At 36.5% G+C, this 19,065-nt stretch overlaps 1 protein-coding gene across 3 annotated transcripts in view; it reads left to right on the top strand.

Moving 5' to 3' along the window:
• The window catches only part of LOC150108726 (MPN domain-containing protein-like), a 318,202-nt gene that overhangs the window by 58,540 nt on the left and 240,597 nt on the right, over positions 1-19,065 (top strand). For all 3 annotated transcript variants that reach the window (XM_090390953.1, XM_090390954.1, XM_090390955.1), the window contains one exon: positions 4,251-4,397. In XM_090390953.1, coding sequence (XP_090247079.1) covers positions 4,251-4,397 — 147 coding nt within the window. The remainder of the gene's footprint in view (positions 1-4,250; positions 4,398-19,065) is intronic.

Below are 19,065 nucleotides of genomic sequence, written 5' to 3'. Positions count from 1 at the left end.
ATATCCATTTAAGTCCATCCAGTGAAGATTACCTATAGTATGTGAGTACCGTATATGGGTAGTGGGTTGGGAAAGGAAAAAACTTGTTTACATTTGATTTAAAAGCCTGTATGTTGTATTCCTTGGGAAATACATGAGGGGGAAGACTGTTCCACAGTACAGCTGTAGCAGGGATGAAGGAGGAGGAAAAGAAACTTGTTCTGTGGGTTTCAGTGTACTGTGAAAGGATGTTAAGCAGCAGCTGTACGTGTTCCAATGGGCTTAGTACAGAGTGGGGGAATTATTGATGCTGTTTCAGATGAACATTTCCCATGAAAATATTTATAGAATATACAAATTGCAGAGACCAAACTTCTATGTGAAAGTGAGGAGAGTGAGTTGGTGAAAGATGGGTCATTTATAAGTCTAATTGCTCTCCTCTGTATTGAGTCATGCATTTTGAGGGAGCTTTTAGGAGCCCCCACTCCACATGTGACAGCACTATTCGGAATCTGGGTGGATTTGTGATTTGTATAATTTTAACAGCTGCTTAGAGGTGAAGTAACGTCTTGAGAGAAAAAGAAATCCTAGGTTTTTGGAAGCTGAGGATGCATTAGTTGCGTTGTGTTTATGCCAGGAGAGGCTTGATGTCGGTAATTCCAAGAAGAGAAATCTCAAGGGAGCTTTTAGGAGCCCCCACTCCACATGTGACAGCACTATTCGGAATCTGGGTGGATTTGTGATTTGTATAACTTTTAACAACTGCTTAAAGGTGAAGTAGCGTCTTGAGAGAAAAAGAAATCCTAGGTTTTTGGAAGCTGAGGATGCATTAGTTGTGTTGTGTTTATGCCAGGAGAGGCTTGATGTCGGTAATTCCAAGAAGAGAAATCTCATCTTCACTGGGAATTTGAGTGTTATCAAAAATAACAGATGGGATTATTGGCCTCATGCTCAACTCTCCGGAGAACCAGGGTGATGCTCTTCATCTAATCCCTGACCTGTGACCTGTCTGGTTTTGAAAGTCCCTGCTACTGTTGGTGTAGTTTCTAGGATCAGGAATGTGTAAGTCCTCCCCCCCCCCCACACACACAACAAAGTAGAGACACCATTGGGTGGGGGGGGAGTAGTAATATATTTTAATTAGTAAATATATTTTTCTCTCTGTTTTTTTTTTTTTTTTTTTTTTGTTGTTGTTTTTGAGTTTGTCATAATTTACTGTATAATTCCACATTATAATTCTTGCAGAATTCCTGAAACAACTTCAGAAGAAAGGAACTGAAGAAATAATCAAAATAATAAATTTAATTTATGACAAAGGAGAACTACCAAAAGATTTTATGACCGTAATATTTGTATCTATACCAAAGAAAAGTAATGCAGAACTGCAAGGATTTTAGAACAATAAGCCTAATTTCCCATACATCAAAAATACTTATGAGAATCTTAACACAAAGAATTGCATCTAAAGTGAAAGAATTTCTTGGAGAAGATCAGCTTGGTTTCAGGAAGGGTAGGGGAACAAGAGATGCGATTGGACTGTTAAGAATTGTAAGGGAAAGAAGTCTGGAAGTGAATAAAGAAGTTAATATCTGTTATATAGATTTTGAAAAAAAACTTTTGACTTTGTAAAATGGGATAAGATGGTGGAAGTAATGGAAAAGATTGGTATAGATTGGAAAGACAGAAGGCTAATTATTTCACTATATATGGGACAAACTGCCATGGTGAGAGACATATATGGTACAACCGTATCATTGGATGAGGAGTAAGACAAGACTGTTCTCTGTCACCAATTTTGTTTAACATGTATTCTGAAGCAATGTTTAAAGAAGCACTAGAGAATTCGGAAGAAGGAATAAAGATTGGAGGTATACAGATATTTGCAATAAGATACGCAGATGAGAAGGCATTATTATCAAATACTGAAACAGGACTACAACAGCTGTTGAACATTTTACTGGAATCCTGTATCAATTATGGAATGAAAATTAACATCAGAAAAACGAAGGTAATGAAAATAGCAAGGAAAGAGGCAAATATGGATATCAGAATAAATGGGGAAAAATTGAATCAAGTAAAGACATTTATATATCTAGAAAGTGATTATTAGCAGTGATGGAAGATGTAAAAGTAACATAAAAGCAAGAATAGCGATGGGAAGAGATGCCTTTAATAGAAAATGGAATTTATTCAGAAGTAAAATGGATAGAAACTAAAGAAAAGACTAATAAAATGTTATGTGTTGAGTGTTGCCCTCTATGCAGCTGAAACTTGGACATTGAAGAAAAAAGAAATTAAGATTTTGGAAAGCTTTGATATGCAGATTTGGAGAAGGGTGGAAAAAATCAAATGGACAGATAAAATAATTAACGAATAGGTCTTTAAAAGAATAGAAGAAGAAAGAAGTCTGTTAGGGAAGATCAAAAGAAGCAAGGGAAACTGGATCGGATATATTCTGAGAGGGAATGGAATTATCAGAGATGCCAACGAAGGAAAAATAGACGGAAAAAGACCCAGAGGAAGAGTAAGGAAAACAATGCTAGATGACATGCTGAATGGAGACAGGTACACAACCTTGAAGGAGAAGGCTCACAACAGAAGAGAGTGGAAGGAAAGTTTCTGCTACTAAAAGAAGAACCTGCTCAGTTGCAGAATACTCAAGAAGAAGAAGAAGAATTCCAATGTTTTTTCTAAGTAATCCTTCTGAATAAAAGTTGGTTGGCATATTAAGATTACAAGAACTTATTGTTGTGAAATATTCATGGTACACATGAATAATATGCAATAATTATGTATTATTAGATAAACTCTTCCAGAATTTGTTTTCCAAACTTTATTTCCTGGTTTAAAATCATTTCATTTTTAATTTTTTGCATTACAGTACCCTAATGCTAGGGCAATAACTAGCACACATCAACTGCATGTCTACACATATATAGTGTGTATGCCATTGATGCATACTTTACAAATATATGTTGAAGCCTAACCAATGTATCCTCCATGCAACCAGTGTTTCGTGAAGGGATCCAACACCTGTGCATCCTTATAGGACTTGACACACCACATGCCTCTACCAGTAGGCAAGCCATATTCTTTTAAACAATGGCTTTTAATACCTGGATTAGAAGTATAAGTAGATAAAGGAACAAGAATGTTGCCTGGATGGGAGTATACAGAATGGTCTTTGGCTCCTTTCTCACTAACCATTCTCTCTCTCTCTCTCTCTGTTCTAGTTTGTTCTTTATGATGGCACATATTGCATCATGTCTTTTAATTCTAATGTTGTGGGTTCTAAAACAACACTGAGATATATGTGTCGTAGGTCTATCTGAACCCACATCCAGTCCTACATGAAGTATGTGTTATGCCTACTGCAGGCTATATAAGCCTTGGTAGGAAGGGTATTTGTCCTATCCCTGACCATATCTGTATACTCCCATCCAGGCAACATTCTTGTTCCTTTATCTACCCAAAGATGCTTGGATGGAACCCTCTCTGAGCCACTGAAAGACTTCCCGTTGACTGTGAGATATAGAAGTTTTTCCATCTCTTCCTTTCAAGACAGAAACAATATGAATCCCATTATCAAAGGTCCAATGTAATGTTTTAGTTAATTCTCGTTAAATCAAAGGAGTTCTAAAGGCAGCTGTAGTAAAAGGTGAAGATAAATGTTAGAGTTTATTTAATCTTAAATATTTTAATCAAGGAATCATCCATCTCATTGCAGAGATTCCTAATCCACCATATTTAATGGTCGCATGAAAATAAGCAACTGGAATATCATGTGGTTGTCTAAGCCAAGATCTAACTGCTTGATGTTCTTGTTTATTTAGTCTATTCAGGATAGTCAAAGTTGGTTTTCCTAATACTAAAGAATGGAATAATTTAGGCAACACAAATTGATTTTATAATGCAATGCATTGCTGAGGCTTCAATGGAGATTTACAGAGCATATCTAGAAATGTTGAAAGTTGACTTGATACGGTCATTGTCCAGCAGCCGAAAACATTAAATCCAAGTACCACCTCTTGTCCAAAATACTGATAGGTTTAAGAGAGCAGTTGAAAATATTAAAGATGTAATCCTGGACTTTGAGTAATGCTGTTCTTGAAGCTGTAAGAAGTTAGTGTTTCTAATTTATGTCTTTTGAATTTCATCTCAGTAAAATGTCTTGTAATAAGCATTTAGAAAATGCTAATACAGAATATTATTAAGATGCTAATATATATTACATCATTCATTTTGATAATAAATTTCTTTTAATTTATTAGGGAGCAAAATTCATTGGTGATCTTCTACCAGATGGTAAAATACGATGGCAGGAGACAAAAGAAATCTTTACCTCGCCAAGTGCTTGGGCTATCCATTGCAAGAAACTTCTGAATCCTGACAAGAAATCTGGATGTGGATGGTCTTCAGTAAGTTATTTATGATGCATTGTTTCAGAATTCCACTCTAACAAAATTCTTCTGACACTATGATTCTAGCCAGTGGCATGCTAATTTTAAGAATGAACTGGATCCTCCTAGAGAACAGACAAACTAGCCAAAAGAGCACATGCACTGAATAGACATAACACACTAACTTCATAGCTTCATTTTCTTCAGCCATAAATCTGAACAACAACAGCCTTCCAGACAGCAGTTTTTATATCTTTAATCCATCATGATTTTTTTTTCCTTCAGTATTAGATATCTTTTGTCATCTGATACCTATTTGTTGCTCATGTTCTAAAGTGGCTAGTAAGATTTATTTTGAGATTATATGTCCATCTGAGCCTCAGTTGGTATAGACGAAGACCTTTGGTCAGAAAGACCTGTTCAAATCCCATTCATGATGTGAGGAACCTTATCTGGTCTCTTTTGATGAAAGGTATATTAGCTGGTCTCCTACGGAGGTAGAGGTTTTTTTTTTTTTTTTTTTTTTTTCACCTGGAAACTCAGGTTTTTTGTCCATAAGAACAGGCAAATCAGCCCCATGAACACACACATGATTATAGCCATGAATACTTACAACCAAGCCAAGGGCCTGATTCGTCAGCTACATGCCGGTCGCAAACTTGGATAAAATGAAAAAGATATCCATGCCTGGATAAAATGTTCTTGTCACACTTTGTGGCAAGAACTTGCCTACAAAGTTACCAAGAATTGGACACAACTGAAGGGTTAAATCATCATCATCTTCAGTTATCATCATATCAGATGCAGAAGAAGTTGAACAACTTCTTCTGCATCTGATACCTCTTCTGAAGAAACCCAGGTTACGAAAAGGAGGTATTACAGCTGTTGCACAAACTGAATAAGAATTCATAGTAGGGCCTGATGGGATATCAGCATGGGTGCTAAAAGAGTGTCCAGCTGAACTGGCTATTCCTTTGATGATCATCATCAAATTCCTGCCATGTACCCTCAAGGGGTGTACAGGATATGATAGTACTACATGAAAAAAATTACATCATTACTAACTTCCTATCTACAATTTTTCTCCAAATCAGTCTGTTACTTGTCAAGACTCCGACATCATCAGATCTTATATTTCTATCGTCTAAGGCACTTTGTACGATATCAATCCACCTATATCTTGGTCTTCCTCTGGGTCGTTTTGCTGCAAACCTGGCAGAAAACACTTGTTTTGCTATTCTTTCTTCAAAATAACAAAATAAAAAAAAAATAATAAAAAAAATTCCTTTGACCAGGTTATATAATTTGAGTCTCAGAATGGGGAAGATTCTGCAGGAATGGAAAGAATGTATAGTAATCCCATTGCACAAGGGTGGTGCAAAAGACTGATGTATCTAACTATTTACCAATCAATCTCAGGAGTGGTGGTGAAGATTTTGGAAAAATCAGTTAGGGCTTGCATTCAGAAAAGGGTTGACAGAAAATCTCCACTTTACAGTGAACAGCATGGGTTTACCAAGGGAAAATCATGTTTTAGCAACTTGTTCACATTTTATAATTAGTGGTTTACGGGGGATATGAGTCTGCAAGATTTAAGGTAACTAGTGGTGTACAGGATCAGTCCTTGGTCCACTGTTATTTAATGTGTACATTAATGATATTGGGAAGATTTGACAGGTGAAATTATATACAGTAAAACCCCGTTTTTACGTTCCTGCCATTTACGTCATTTTCCTTTGGTCGTGTCTTAAGGCCTATTCTTACGATATATTGTTTCCCCACCATTAACAACTTGATGTGGATGTTATTTCCTGTGATTTGCGTTTTTTTCTCGGGTGGCAATACTGATTTTCAAATCGATTTCTGCGGACATCTGCACATGGCGCAGATGGCGTTGCTTTCACTGTAGTTTCGTTTCCACCATCATGGTGACTTGCACACTTGCAGCAGTAATGTAGTGATGAGCAATACCGTGATTTTTCAATCACAGTACGAATTGATATTGCAGAATTTATGCTACATAATTTAGCGTGTGAAAGTTGCTTTCAAGTTATGGTGGTGGATTATCTATGTTAGTGGTAGAAAAAAAGACAGAAAATGTATTTCGGTAGAAGAAAAGATGGCAATTCTGCGGCGTGTAGATTGGCATGCTGGAACACGTGTGCATTTAGCAAAAGATCTTGAACTCTCCGTGTCCACTTTGAACTCAATGCAAAGCAATCTGGCGCTATGTCAAAAAAAAAAAACGAAAAGCAAAAACAATCAACAATTAAAGATTTTTTGAAATAGATAAATGTAAGTAATTGTCAATTCATTTATTTTCAGTTATTAAATTTTGTAAGCTAGTATGTAGACTCACATACTAGCAGTAAGTCATCTTTTAGCCTTTTTAAATTTTTTTTTTACATTTCCTTTTTTTCCATCAGTCCCCTGAAAAGTGTAAAAAAGGGGTTTTACTGTATCCTTTCTTTTAGGCTTACACGGTGATCCGAATGCATTTTTGAAAATTATGGAGACAACTACCATGTTTGAATAAAAACTTTAGTTTAATATAACTAAAATAGATTTTACTGTACTTGGTTTAATCCTTTATCTAAGGGTAAACAAAGTTTACCTGTGAAGGAGATGTGCTTTGCATTACGGGATACTAAGGCAAGTGATGTGAAGTCATACCACCTTTACAACGAGTTGCCCCAATCCTGAAAATACTTCAGGTGCAAACTTTATTTATACTTGGTAAAGGATTAAACCAAGTATATAATTTCTTGGTATCTTTAATTTATAGTATAACCAAGTGAAAAACTTTCAACAACTATTTGAGAGTGACATACAGCTATTTGCTGATGATGCAAAGATAGGTAGAGTAATCAGGAATGCTGCTGATGTGATTTGATTGATTTGAATAGGCTGGAATTGTGGCCATCTGAAAATGGATGTCAGTTCAGTGTCACTAAAGTCATGAACTCTGGCAAGATTGGATATCCAGTGTTGTATTATATTAGTGGGATTATGCAAGAAGAAACTGATCAGGCTTAGGGATCTTGGAGTCTTAGCAAATAGCAAGTTGAAGTTCAGGGGCCATGTAGCAAAGATTGCTAATACAACTCAAAAGATAATTACAATGATGAAATGAACTTTGACACTCAAGGATGTCATTTTGCTTCTTTACATGGCCTTAATAACCCCTCACTTGGACTATTGTGTGCAGGTCTGGTAACCATTGTGTTTCTGATACAGTGGAGAGAAAGAGGGTGTGCAAAGGAGAGTGTTAAAAATGATAAGGATTGTGGAATACTGATTATGAAGACAGGTTGAGAATTTGTAGAGTGCATACACTAGCAAACAGAAGAAAGAGGGATGATATAATTGAGATGTACAGACTTCTTAAATGGTCACACAACATAAGATTTCAGGTGATGGAATTTTTCATTTTATGAAGGGTGGGGAAAGGACATGAGGGCATCTTCGGAAGTTGAGAATGAATTCCACTAAGAAGGGGGTGAGGTCTAGAATTTTCTCTCATAAGGTGGTGCGTGATTGGAATGGAATGCCATTGGATGTTGTGAATGCAAGCAGTGTGAATGAATTCAAGAATAAGTACAATAGCTGGTAAGTGTAGTATATGGTCTCTCTCTTGATGAGTCCCAGACTCCCTGGAGATTTCTGTTATTAATAATAATAATGTCAAAAGTAAGATGGGTTTTTTTCTTTACTTTTAATGTGAATCCCACCCACAGGCTGTAAACATATGGTATATTAGTACGATGACAAGCTAAATCCAGAAATGTGTACGAGACAGAATGCAGAATTTTTTTAAAACTCCTTTAAACTTCTAATAAGCAAGATTGGGATCTCGTGCAAAGAGGTGAAATTTGTCTACCACCAGAATACATTAATAAAAACCACACCCACAGTAGGACTCTAACAACCAGTCTGCCAGTTGGAGACTGGAGGCATGACATGATCCACTTGGCTAACCTGGCAGACATAATGGTATGGTTTTAAATTTCCAGCTGAGTGGTTGATGTACCTTCTCTTTGACAAACAGGTTGAAGAGAAGGTAAATCAACTATAGACATAGATAGGGCTCCAGAAATCCACTCACCACTCACTACAGGCAAGTAAACAGAGACAAGTGATATGTGAATTTTTCGTTGTTTTATAAGGGGTGCTTAAGGGTCAAAGCTGTATAACTGAGAGGACACTTCCACATAGCCTTTAAAGGAATGTGGAGAACCGACCAGGGTTTCTGACCTAACGTCCAATCCTCACCTTCTCGTGGTGCACCCTGTTGGGTATCTACCTAGATACTGAACAAACGAGGATGGGCTGGCAATATGGGATTTAGCCAACCAAATTGTATCCTTATTGGCTTAAACCAATATAAAAAATGATGGTACAACATGACAAAATTTCATCCCAGCTGGGGCATCACCTGGTTAAATAAGACCCCCTTTGTTTTCACCAGGGAACCAGGGCGAACAGCGAAAAGTCAGCTACTGGAACAAATCTGATACAACTGAACATCACCAGAGTTAAAGATCGGTACTATCAACATAAAAAGCCTGAATGGCAAAGAAATGGAGCTAGCTGAGGAATTAGATAAGTACCAGATCGACATAATAGGGGTGACTGAAACAAAAAAGGCAAAAACTGGTGAGATCTTTCTGAGCAATAAATACAAAATGTTATATTCAGGAAATGACAATCAAGGAAATGAAGGAGTAGCCATAGTATTCAACACTAAATACAAGGCTAATCTTCTTGAATGGCAGGCAGTCTCAAGTAGAGTGATGTGGGCAAATATTAGAATGGGGAACTGGTCAATGAGACTTATTTGTGCCTATGGTCCCACAGAAGGTTCTACTAAGGTAGAAGTGGAGGAATTTTTTGAGGCTTTAGAAAAAGCAACTGACACAATGAAAAAGGAAAAGTTGGTCCTTGTTGGGGATCTAAATAGTAGAGTAGGAAATGATTGTGAGACATACAAAAATATTTTGGGAAAATTTGGAGAAAAGAGCAAAGCTAATAATAATGGCAAATATCTGTTGGATTTCTGCTCAGGACATGGACTGGTTATTACTAACACCATTTTCCAACATAAAAATGTGCACAAATTCACATGGAGAGAAGAGGCAAGGAATAAAAAAAATCTCATTGACTATGTTATTGTTGATGGTGATGTTTTCTCCATGGTGCAGGACACCAGAGGAGTGTACAGAGGATTCGAAATTGGAAGCGATCACTATTTAGTCTCTAGCAGGATAAAATTGAATTTCAGATTGAAAAGAATAACATGTAAGAAAGTTTTAAAGCGAATAAAAATTGAGCAGCTCTCAGATGTGAACTGTAGACTAAAATACACAAAGATTATTGAAGAAAAAATGAGACTTTGAGAAGAGGAACCACTGCCTCTTTAACTTCCTGTGTCCACCATGGAGTTCTGATTTTTCTATCCTTGCAGACAACCTCACCACATGCCTGCCTCTCTGACTGAATCAATGAGGGATTTTCTTCAAGGCTTGCCCACAGGAAGTTAAAGAGGCAGTGAAGGTAAAGAAGAAAGCATATCAAAAGTTCCTGGCAAATAAGTCAGCTTGTGCTCTTAGAGAATTCAGAGACAAATGTAAGAAAGCTAAACACTGTGTAAAACTAGCTAAACAAAAGTCATGGGAGGACTTTGGCAAGAACATAGAAAATAAATATCAAGAAGGTGGTAAGATATTCTGGAGGTTGTTGAAGATGCTTAGAAATGGAGGAAAGAGTGCTGTAAAAGGAGTCAGAGATGATGAAGGTGACATGAAAATGGAAGAAAAAGATATCCTTGAGTATGGAGTAATTACTTTGAAAAATTTCTAAATGAAACAAGCAGTGATAGCACCGTGGTAAAAAACACTCAACAGGCATACAGTCAGGAATATCCATGCTTGAAATGTGGAAAGGCAGCAGGAGTAGATGATATTTGACCAGAAGTGCTGAAGTATGGTGGTATAAAAGTCTTAGTGACTGCACTGCATAGTTCAGAATGCCTGGACAAAGGGATGAAGTCCTGATGATTGGAGTAGAGCTCTCATAGTACCCATATATAAAAAGGTAAATAAAACTGAATGTGAGAATTAAAGAGGTGTTTCCCTACTGAGTGTTCCTGGCATGATCTATGCAAGTATATTTGAGAAATGGTTGAGAAGAATTGTGGAAGAAAAGCTTGGTGAAGAACAAGCTGGATTCAGGCCAAATAGAGGCTGTCAGGATCAGATCTTCACTTTACAACAAATAGTTGAGAAAGCATGGGAATATAACAAAGATCTGTATTTAAGTTTTGTCGATTTGGAAAAGGCATATGACAAGGTGCCAAGAGAGAAGATAATCAATACGCTACAGTTATATGGTGTCAATGGGGCATTATATCAAGCAATACTTAGTCTTTATTTGAATTGCAAGTCAGCAGTTAGAATTGAAGGAAGTACAGGAAGATGGTTTAATGTTAAATCTGGTGTGAGACAAGGATGTACTTTATCCCCTCTGTTGTTCATTATCTATATGGATCACATTATGAAGGAAAGTGGTATTAAACATGATATCAGAATTGGAGATGTTAATGTAAGCTCTTTGCTTTATGCAGACAATATTATACTTCAAAATAAATCTGCTACAAGTATGCAAGATTCCCTGACTAAATTGAATAACTGTTGTAATAGATATGGTATGAAGGTCAGCAATAAAAAGACAAAGACGATGAAAGTAGGTAGAATCATTGAAAATGTCAACTGTGTTTTGAACGGAAATCCTGTGGAACAAGTAAAACTTTTCAACTACTTAGGCATGATTTTTATTGAAGATGGTAAATTAAATATGGAAATAGACAACAGAATCAACAAAACTGGTATGGTAGGAAGTCAATTGAATAAATTCATATGGAATAAGAGAGAAATTAGTCAGAAAACTAAATTAGCTGTATACAAGACAGTGTTCAAACCAGTTTTAACTTATGGATCTGCGAGCTGGGTCAGAAGTAAAACACTTGACCAAAGACTAGAGCCCGCAGATATGAGAGTCCTGAGAAAGATTAGAGGCGTGAACAGATGGCATCAATGGCAATATCATATTAAAAACGAGGAGATTAGGAAAGAACTTGACATTGTCGGCATCCAGGAATGCATTAGCATAGCTAATCTCAGGTGGTATGGTCACTTAAACAGAATGGGAGAGGAAAGATTAGCAAATCAAGTGTTCTCTGCCAGGTTGGCAGGAAAACGACCCAGAGGAAGACCAAGATATAGGTGGATTGATACGGTACAAAGTGCCTCAGACGATAGAAATATAAGATCTGATAATATTGGAATCTTGAACAAGTAACAGACTGATTTGGAGGAAAATTGTAGATAGGAAATTAGTAAAGATCTAAATTTTTCATGTAGTACTATCATATTTTGTACACCCCTTGTGGGTACATATCAGGAATTTGATGATAATGATAAATACATTCAATATATATATTACATAATTTACACTTTTTTTTTTTTTTTTTTTTTTCTTAAAACATTTCATTCACTGTCAAGTTCTTTGATCATAAGTGGCTGCCAATCAATCCATTAGAGAAGTTTTATTTCCAGAGAGTTGTAAATATAGCTTCTGGATCTGAAATCCTTTATTCAAACATTGCAGCATTCTCTTTTAAAGAATTGCCAAAACAGTTTCAATTTTAGTTGCTGATTTTCTCTCTAAGCCATAACATAAGCCAGTCATCTTCACTTGCTTCCCTCCTTTTATCTCCTTTAATGTTCAAAACTTTATTTTTCTTTCTATATGAAAGACTGTTCATTTTTTCATAGTAATTAAAAACTCAAATTGCCATCCCCCCCTGAACAGTTGTTCAAGGAGTTGGTAGGTCATTCCCCCTCCTACATAAAAAACACACAACACTTTATAAACAAAATCAAAAACATAACACTCGACAAAGACGACTTATTAGTCAATTTTGATGTTTCTGCCCTTTTCACTAATGTCCCCATCAATGACACAATTCTCCTACTACAGAACAAATTTCCGCCCGTCATTACAGCCCTCTTTGCCCACATACTAAAGTCCGGTTACTTCGTGTGGCAAAACAAATTCTACCTACAAATGGAAGGTACAGCCATGGGCTCACCATTCCCCCCCCCCCCAATCGCGAACTTCTACATGGAAACCTTTGAGCAAAGGGCTCTTGATTCCGCCATGCTTCGACCGACAATCTGGCTCAGATACGTTGACGACATGTTCACGATCTGGCCGCACGGGCGACAAACGCTAAACACATTCCTCAGCCACCTGAACAAACAACACGAACGCATACAATTTACCATCAAAATCGAAAACCAAAATTCGCTCCCATTCCTAGACACACTAGTTACACGTCTTCCTTCAGGCAGTCTATCCTTCACGGTCTACCGAAAACCGACACACACGGGCCAATACATACATGCGAATTCATACCACCACCCAGCACAAAAATATGGAGTCATTAACACCCTTAAAAACAGAGCCACAACTATTTGCTCTAACCAGCAAGCCCTGAAACAAGAACTAAAAATCATTAGTGACACATTCATAAATAATGGCTATAACAAAAATACTGTCAATAAAATACTCTATAAAACCACAACAAAAACGAATCTAAAACCATAGCCATCCCATACATTAAAGGGTTATCAGAAAAAATCAACAGAATCCTACAACATTATAACCTCAATGCCACCTTTAAACCACCCACTAAACTTAAAACCATATTCAGCTCCTCTAAGGATCCTCTCCTCCCATTAGCACATCCTGGAGTCTATTGCATCCGCTGCACCTGTAACTTACCGTACATTGGTGAAATAGGACGGACAATCCCTATACGCAAGAAAGAACACATTAGACACATTAAATATAACCATTATGGTGAAGCAGGCCTCTCAGATCACGCACTTAACACCTTACACCGAATCAACTGGAAAAGCACCTGCTCCTTACACCGCACAAAAACATGGTACAAAAGAAAATTTAAAGAATCCTGCGAAATCCTGATAAACCACCCAAATATCAACAATAAAGATGGTATGAAAATTTCAAGGATCTGGATGGCACACATTCAGCCAACCTAATATGAAAGATTCAACATAAGTCAAGACTCTAGCCAATCCGCTAGTATTAGAAACCATTCCACTCCAACGGGCTGGAATGATGTTAATATATGTATATAGTAGACAACACAAATAATAGGACTCTAGCGTTGATGTATAATTTTTTTTTTTTTTTCACCAGAGGTCAGGCCAACAATTGTGGTAGCGGTTGGTCAGTGTCTTTAACGAACCAGTATGATTGTAGTATAGCTTGTTTCTTATCTATATTTGTATGCTCCAGAAGATGACCTTGACATAAAGGTTGAAACGTCGAATTGTAAATTTTAGTAATATTAAACTAAAGTTTTTATTCAAACACGGTAGTTGTCTCCATAATTTCCAAAAATGCATTCGGATCACCGTGCAAGCCTAAAAGAAAGGAACAGTTGCTCTGTTGTCATTGTCTTAACATAACAGTTAATATCTTTTAAACATTTTTCTTTCTCTGAAAAATACTTCATATCCACTTCCAAATTCCAAAAATATCCTAATTTCTTTCACAGCAATATTATAGGGTTCTTTTCACTGCATGCATGCCCTCTATGTGACACATTTCCATTTTTCATTTCAGTTGGAAAGCGATAAAAATGGACTCCCATTACATGCTATGATTAGGGTGCTTTACTTTTTAATTACTATGAAAAAATGAACAGTTCTAAACCTTGAAAACAGGAAATCTTGCATGCTTGAAACGTGCAAGAAAATATATAATTTTGCATATCATATATGCCTTTAAATTAAATTGCATTTTTCATTTCCATTAAATTATAATCCACCTTAAAGTTCTTAAGGGTCAAAGCTGTATAACCGGGAGGAGACCTTCACATGGTCTTTAAAGGAATGCAGAGAACTGACCAGAGCTTCTGACCTAATGTCCAATCCTCACCTTCTCCTGGTTCCCAGTTAAGTATCTACCTGGATACTGAACAAATAAGGATGGGCTGACAATAAGAGATTTAGCCAACCAAATTGTATTCTTTATTGGCTTAAACCAAAATATAAAACGATGGTAGAACATGACAGAATTTCATGCTGGCCGGGTACAGTCACCTGGTTAAACAAGACCTGAATTGTTTTCACCAGGGCAAACAGTGAAAAGTTAGCTACTGGAACAAATTTTGAAACATACCCAAACTCGACATCACCATAGTTCAAGATTGGTACTATCAACAAAAGAAATGGAGCTAGCTGAGCAATTGGATAAGTACTAGATCGACATAATAGGGTTGACAAGAACAAAATAGACAAAATCTGATGAGGTTTTTCTGAACAATAAATACACAATGTTATATTCAAGCAGTGACAACCACGGAAAAGAAGTTGTAGCTGTAGTATTGAACACAATATGAGGCTAATCTTCTTGAATGGCAAGCAATATCAAATAGAATGATGGGGGGGGAAATATTAGAATGGGGAACTGGACAGTGAGACTTATTTGTGCCTATGGTTCAGCAGAAGGTTGTACTAAGGTAGAAGTGGAGGAATTTTTTTAGACTTTGGAGAAAGCAGCTGACACAATGAAAAAGGAAAAGTTGGTCCTTGTTGGGGATCTAAATAGCAGAGTAGGAAATGATTGTCAGACATACAAAAATATTTTGGGAAAATTTGGAGAAAAGAGCAAAGCTAATAATAATGGCAAATACCTGTTGGATTTCTGCTCAGGACATGGACTGGTTATTACTAACACCATGTTCCAACATAAAAATGTGCACAAATTCACATGGAGAGAAGAGGCAAGGAATAAAAAAAGTCTCATTGACTATGTTATTGTTGATGGTGATGTTTTCTCCCTGGTGCAGGACACCAGAGGAGTGTACAGAGGATTTGAAATTGGAAGCGATCACTATTTAGTCTTGAGCAGGATAAAATTGAATTTCATATTGAAAATAACATGAAGAAGAAGAGAAGAAGGAGGCAGTGAAGGAAAATAAGAAACCATATCAAAAGTTAGTGTTGAATAAGTCAGCTTGTGCTCATACAGAATACAGAGACAAATGTAAGAAATCTAATAAAACTAGCTAAACAGAAGTCATGGGAAGACTTTGGTAAGCACATAGAAAATAAATATCAAGAAGGTGGCAAGATATTCTGGAGTTGCTGAAGAATCTCAGAAATGGATGAAAGAGTGTTGTAAAAGGAATTAGAGATGATAATGATGACATGAAACTGGTGAAAAAGATATCCTTGATGTTTGGAGTAATTACTTTGAAAAATTGCTAAACAGAACAATCAGTGACAGCACATTAGTAAAAAATACTCAACAGGCATTTAATCAGGAATACATATCCATACTTGAAGTAGAAAAAGCCATCCAAAGACTGAAATGTGGAAAAGTAGCCAGAATAGATGATATTCAATCAGAAATGGTTAATTTTTTTTTAAGTATAAAGATCTTAGAATGACTCCACTGCATAGTTCAGAAGGTTTGGACAGAGGGACGAATTCCAGATGTTTTGAGTAGAGGTCTCATAGTACCCATTTATGAACAGGGAAATAAAACTGAATGTAAGAATTACAGAGGGATTTCCCTACTGAGTATTCCTGGTAAGATTTATGCAAAAATACTTGAGAAACAATTGAGAAGGTTTGTGGAAGGGAAACTTGGAGAAAATCAAGCTGGATTCAGACCAAATAGAAGCTGTCAAGATCAGATTTTCACTTTACGATAAATAGTTGAGAAATCATGGGAATATAACAAAGATCTGTATTTTTTTTTTGTAGATCTGGAACAGGCACATGACAAGGTGCAAAGAGAAAAGCTATTCACAATGCTACAGTTTTATTGTGTTAATGGAGCATTATATCAACCAGTACTTTTCTTTATTTGAGTTGTAAGTAAGCAGTTAGAATTGAAGAAAATACTGGAAGATGGCGTAATGTTAAAGCTGGTGTTAGACAATGATGTACATATTTTCTATATGGATCACATTATGATGGAATATGGTATTAAACCTGATATCAAAATTGGAGATGTTAATCTCATCTGTTTACTTTATGTGGATAATGTTATACTTCTAAATAAATCTAGTATCTGCAAGAGACCCTGACTAAATTGAATAACTGTTGTAATAGATTTGGTATGAAGGTCAGCAATGAAATGAAATAGGCAGAAATATTGAAAATATCAACTGCATTGTGAATGGAGAATCTATAGACAAGTAAAACATTTCATCTACTTAGGCATAATTTTTAGTGAAGATGGTATATTAAATATGGAAGTGGACAACACAATCAATAAAGCTGGTATGGTAGAAAGTGAAATGAATAAATTTATATGTAATAAGAGAGAAATTAGTCAAAATGCTGAATTAGTTGTATACAAGACAGTGTTCAAACCAATTTTAACTTATGGATCTGAAAGCCGGGTTAGAAATAAAACACTTGACCAAAGACTAGAGACCACAGATATGAGATTCCTGAGAAAGATTAGTGGTGTGAACAGATGGCATTATATTATAAACGAGGATATTATGAAAGAACTTCACATTGTTCGCATTGAGGAATGTGTTAGCAGAGTTAATCTTATATGGTATGGTCACTTAAACAGAATGGGAGAGGGAAAATGAGCAAAACAAGTGTTCTCTGTCAGGTAGGGAAAAGACCCAGAGGAAGACCAAGAAATTGTGGATTGATACGGTAAAATGTGTCTTAGAAGATAGAAATATAAGATCTGATAATGTTGGAGTCTTGACAGATAACAGATTGATTTGGAAGAAAAAATTCTAGACAGGAAGTTAGTAATGATGTAAATTTTTCATGTAGCACTATAATATCCTGTACACCCATTCAGGGTAATATCAGGAATTTGATGATGATGATGATGAACTTACATGTATATCATTTAAGTCAGGGAAACTAAATTATAATGGGAGGAATGGTGTGAATGCGAGTGTAAGAGTGACAATGTTATATAACTGTGTTAATGACGGGAATGGGCTTTGTTGTGGAAATGTTGACAAGGAGAGAACGATTTCGACTTTGTGTTCATCCAGTTCAGACCCATCAAACTTGTGCAAAGATGTCTACATGTATAAGGCACTAGAGAAGAATATAGATCTGCATGTTGTCCAACTGTGTCATGCAGACTGCAGACAGGAGTATACAAAAGAACATAAAGGTAGATTATTTCACTTTGTTTCAATGAATTGAAAAGAGAGCCTGAAATAGTATTCGTATAGTACATCTCACTGTAAAATATGCAGGATGCTTATTTCTTGTTCATAGTATTTCCTTGCTTGGTTAGCCTAGTGGCTATGCGCTTCACAACCATATGCCTGGGGAAGGAGTGTCTTAGGTTCGATTCCCCTGGGTGATGTGAGGAGCTTAACGATCTTCCTCAGCCATAGTCAAGTTAGCCGGTCTTGGGCATGGACAGCAAGGTTTTCCCCTGCAGTTTATCTGGGGTTTTTCATCCTGCAAGCAGGCAAACTGGCCCCGTGAGCACACGCACGGATACAGTCAGGAATACTTAAAACAATCCCTCCAGCCATAGGTCTGAATTGTCAGCTATGCTGGTCCCAAGCCCAGATAAAAATAGTGGGGATTGAGGTGGTGCCGTACCTCCCCGTAAAAGGGGCTCATGGTCGTTGATCACCATACGAAATAAATAAAATAAGTTGTCTTAGTCAATATGTTGGGACCCCAGATTGTGGGCATTAGTGAGACCTGGCTATCAGAATCAGACATACTAACTGGTATCGAGTGTAAAGGGTACACTATTTTTAGGAAGGGATAGAGAGGATAGGAAAGGAGGGGGGATATGCTGCTAATGATATTGGATTACTTGAATCCAGTTAGAGTTGAGACCAATGATTGTAGTACTACTACTACTAACAGTATTTCATGTGGCATTGAGTTTGAAGCCATCTGATGTGAGGTGGAATCTAATATGTTTAATTACATAGTGGGTCGTTGTTACAGACCTGGTGGATTAGTTGCTAGTGATGAAGAAATGCAGAAATGCATCACCAAATAAACAAGATGAGTACGAAAAGAGTAATCATAATGGGAGACTTTAATTATATATTGATTGGATAGTCTGTAGCTATTTTGGCTGTAGCCATTATTCAGGAAAGTATTGCTGATAACTTTTAATTCATCTTAAAATGGCTACAGCCAAAATATTATCAACAATATTCTTCACAAGACCTCACTTAAAAAAAAAATAAACTAGACTACAATGAAACTTACAGTTTTATTGTAGTACATTAAAGGGATATCAGATAAAATAAACAGAAATACAACCTTAAAGCCATCTTTGAACCTCCTACAAAATTAAGAAACTTACCCAACTCATCTAAGGATCCACTTCCTTCGCTGGCCCATTCTGGAGTATACCGTATTCACTGCACCTGTAATTTGCCCTATATAGGAGAAACAGGACACACACATTTCCTATCAGACAAAGAGAACATAAACAGCACGTTAAATTTAATAACTATGGCGAAGCTGGCCTGTCTGATCATGGTCTGAATACTTTATATAGAATTGACTGGAAAAGCACCTATTGTTTACATCACACCAAAACGTGGTAAGAAGGTAAA

The sequence above is a fragment of the Typopeltis vanoorti genome, chromosome 3 (genome assembly GCF_054136105.1).
Source record: "Typopeltis vanoorti isolate ZY-2024b chromosome 3, IOZ_Tvanoo_1.0, whole genome shotgun sequence".
In the NCBI taxonomy this organism is placed as follows: Eukaryota; Metazoa; Arthropoda; class Arachnida; order Uropygi; family Thelyphonidae; genus Typopeltis; species Typopeltis vanoorti.
The sequence above is the reverse complement of the archived record's forward strand: the minus strand, read 5'-3'. Positions and strand labels throughout refer to the sequence as shown.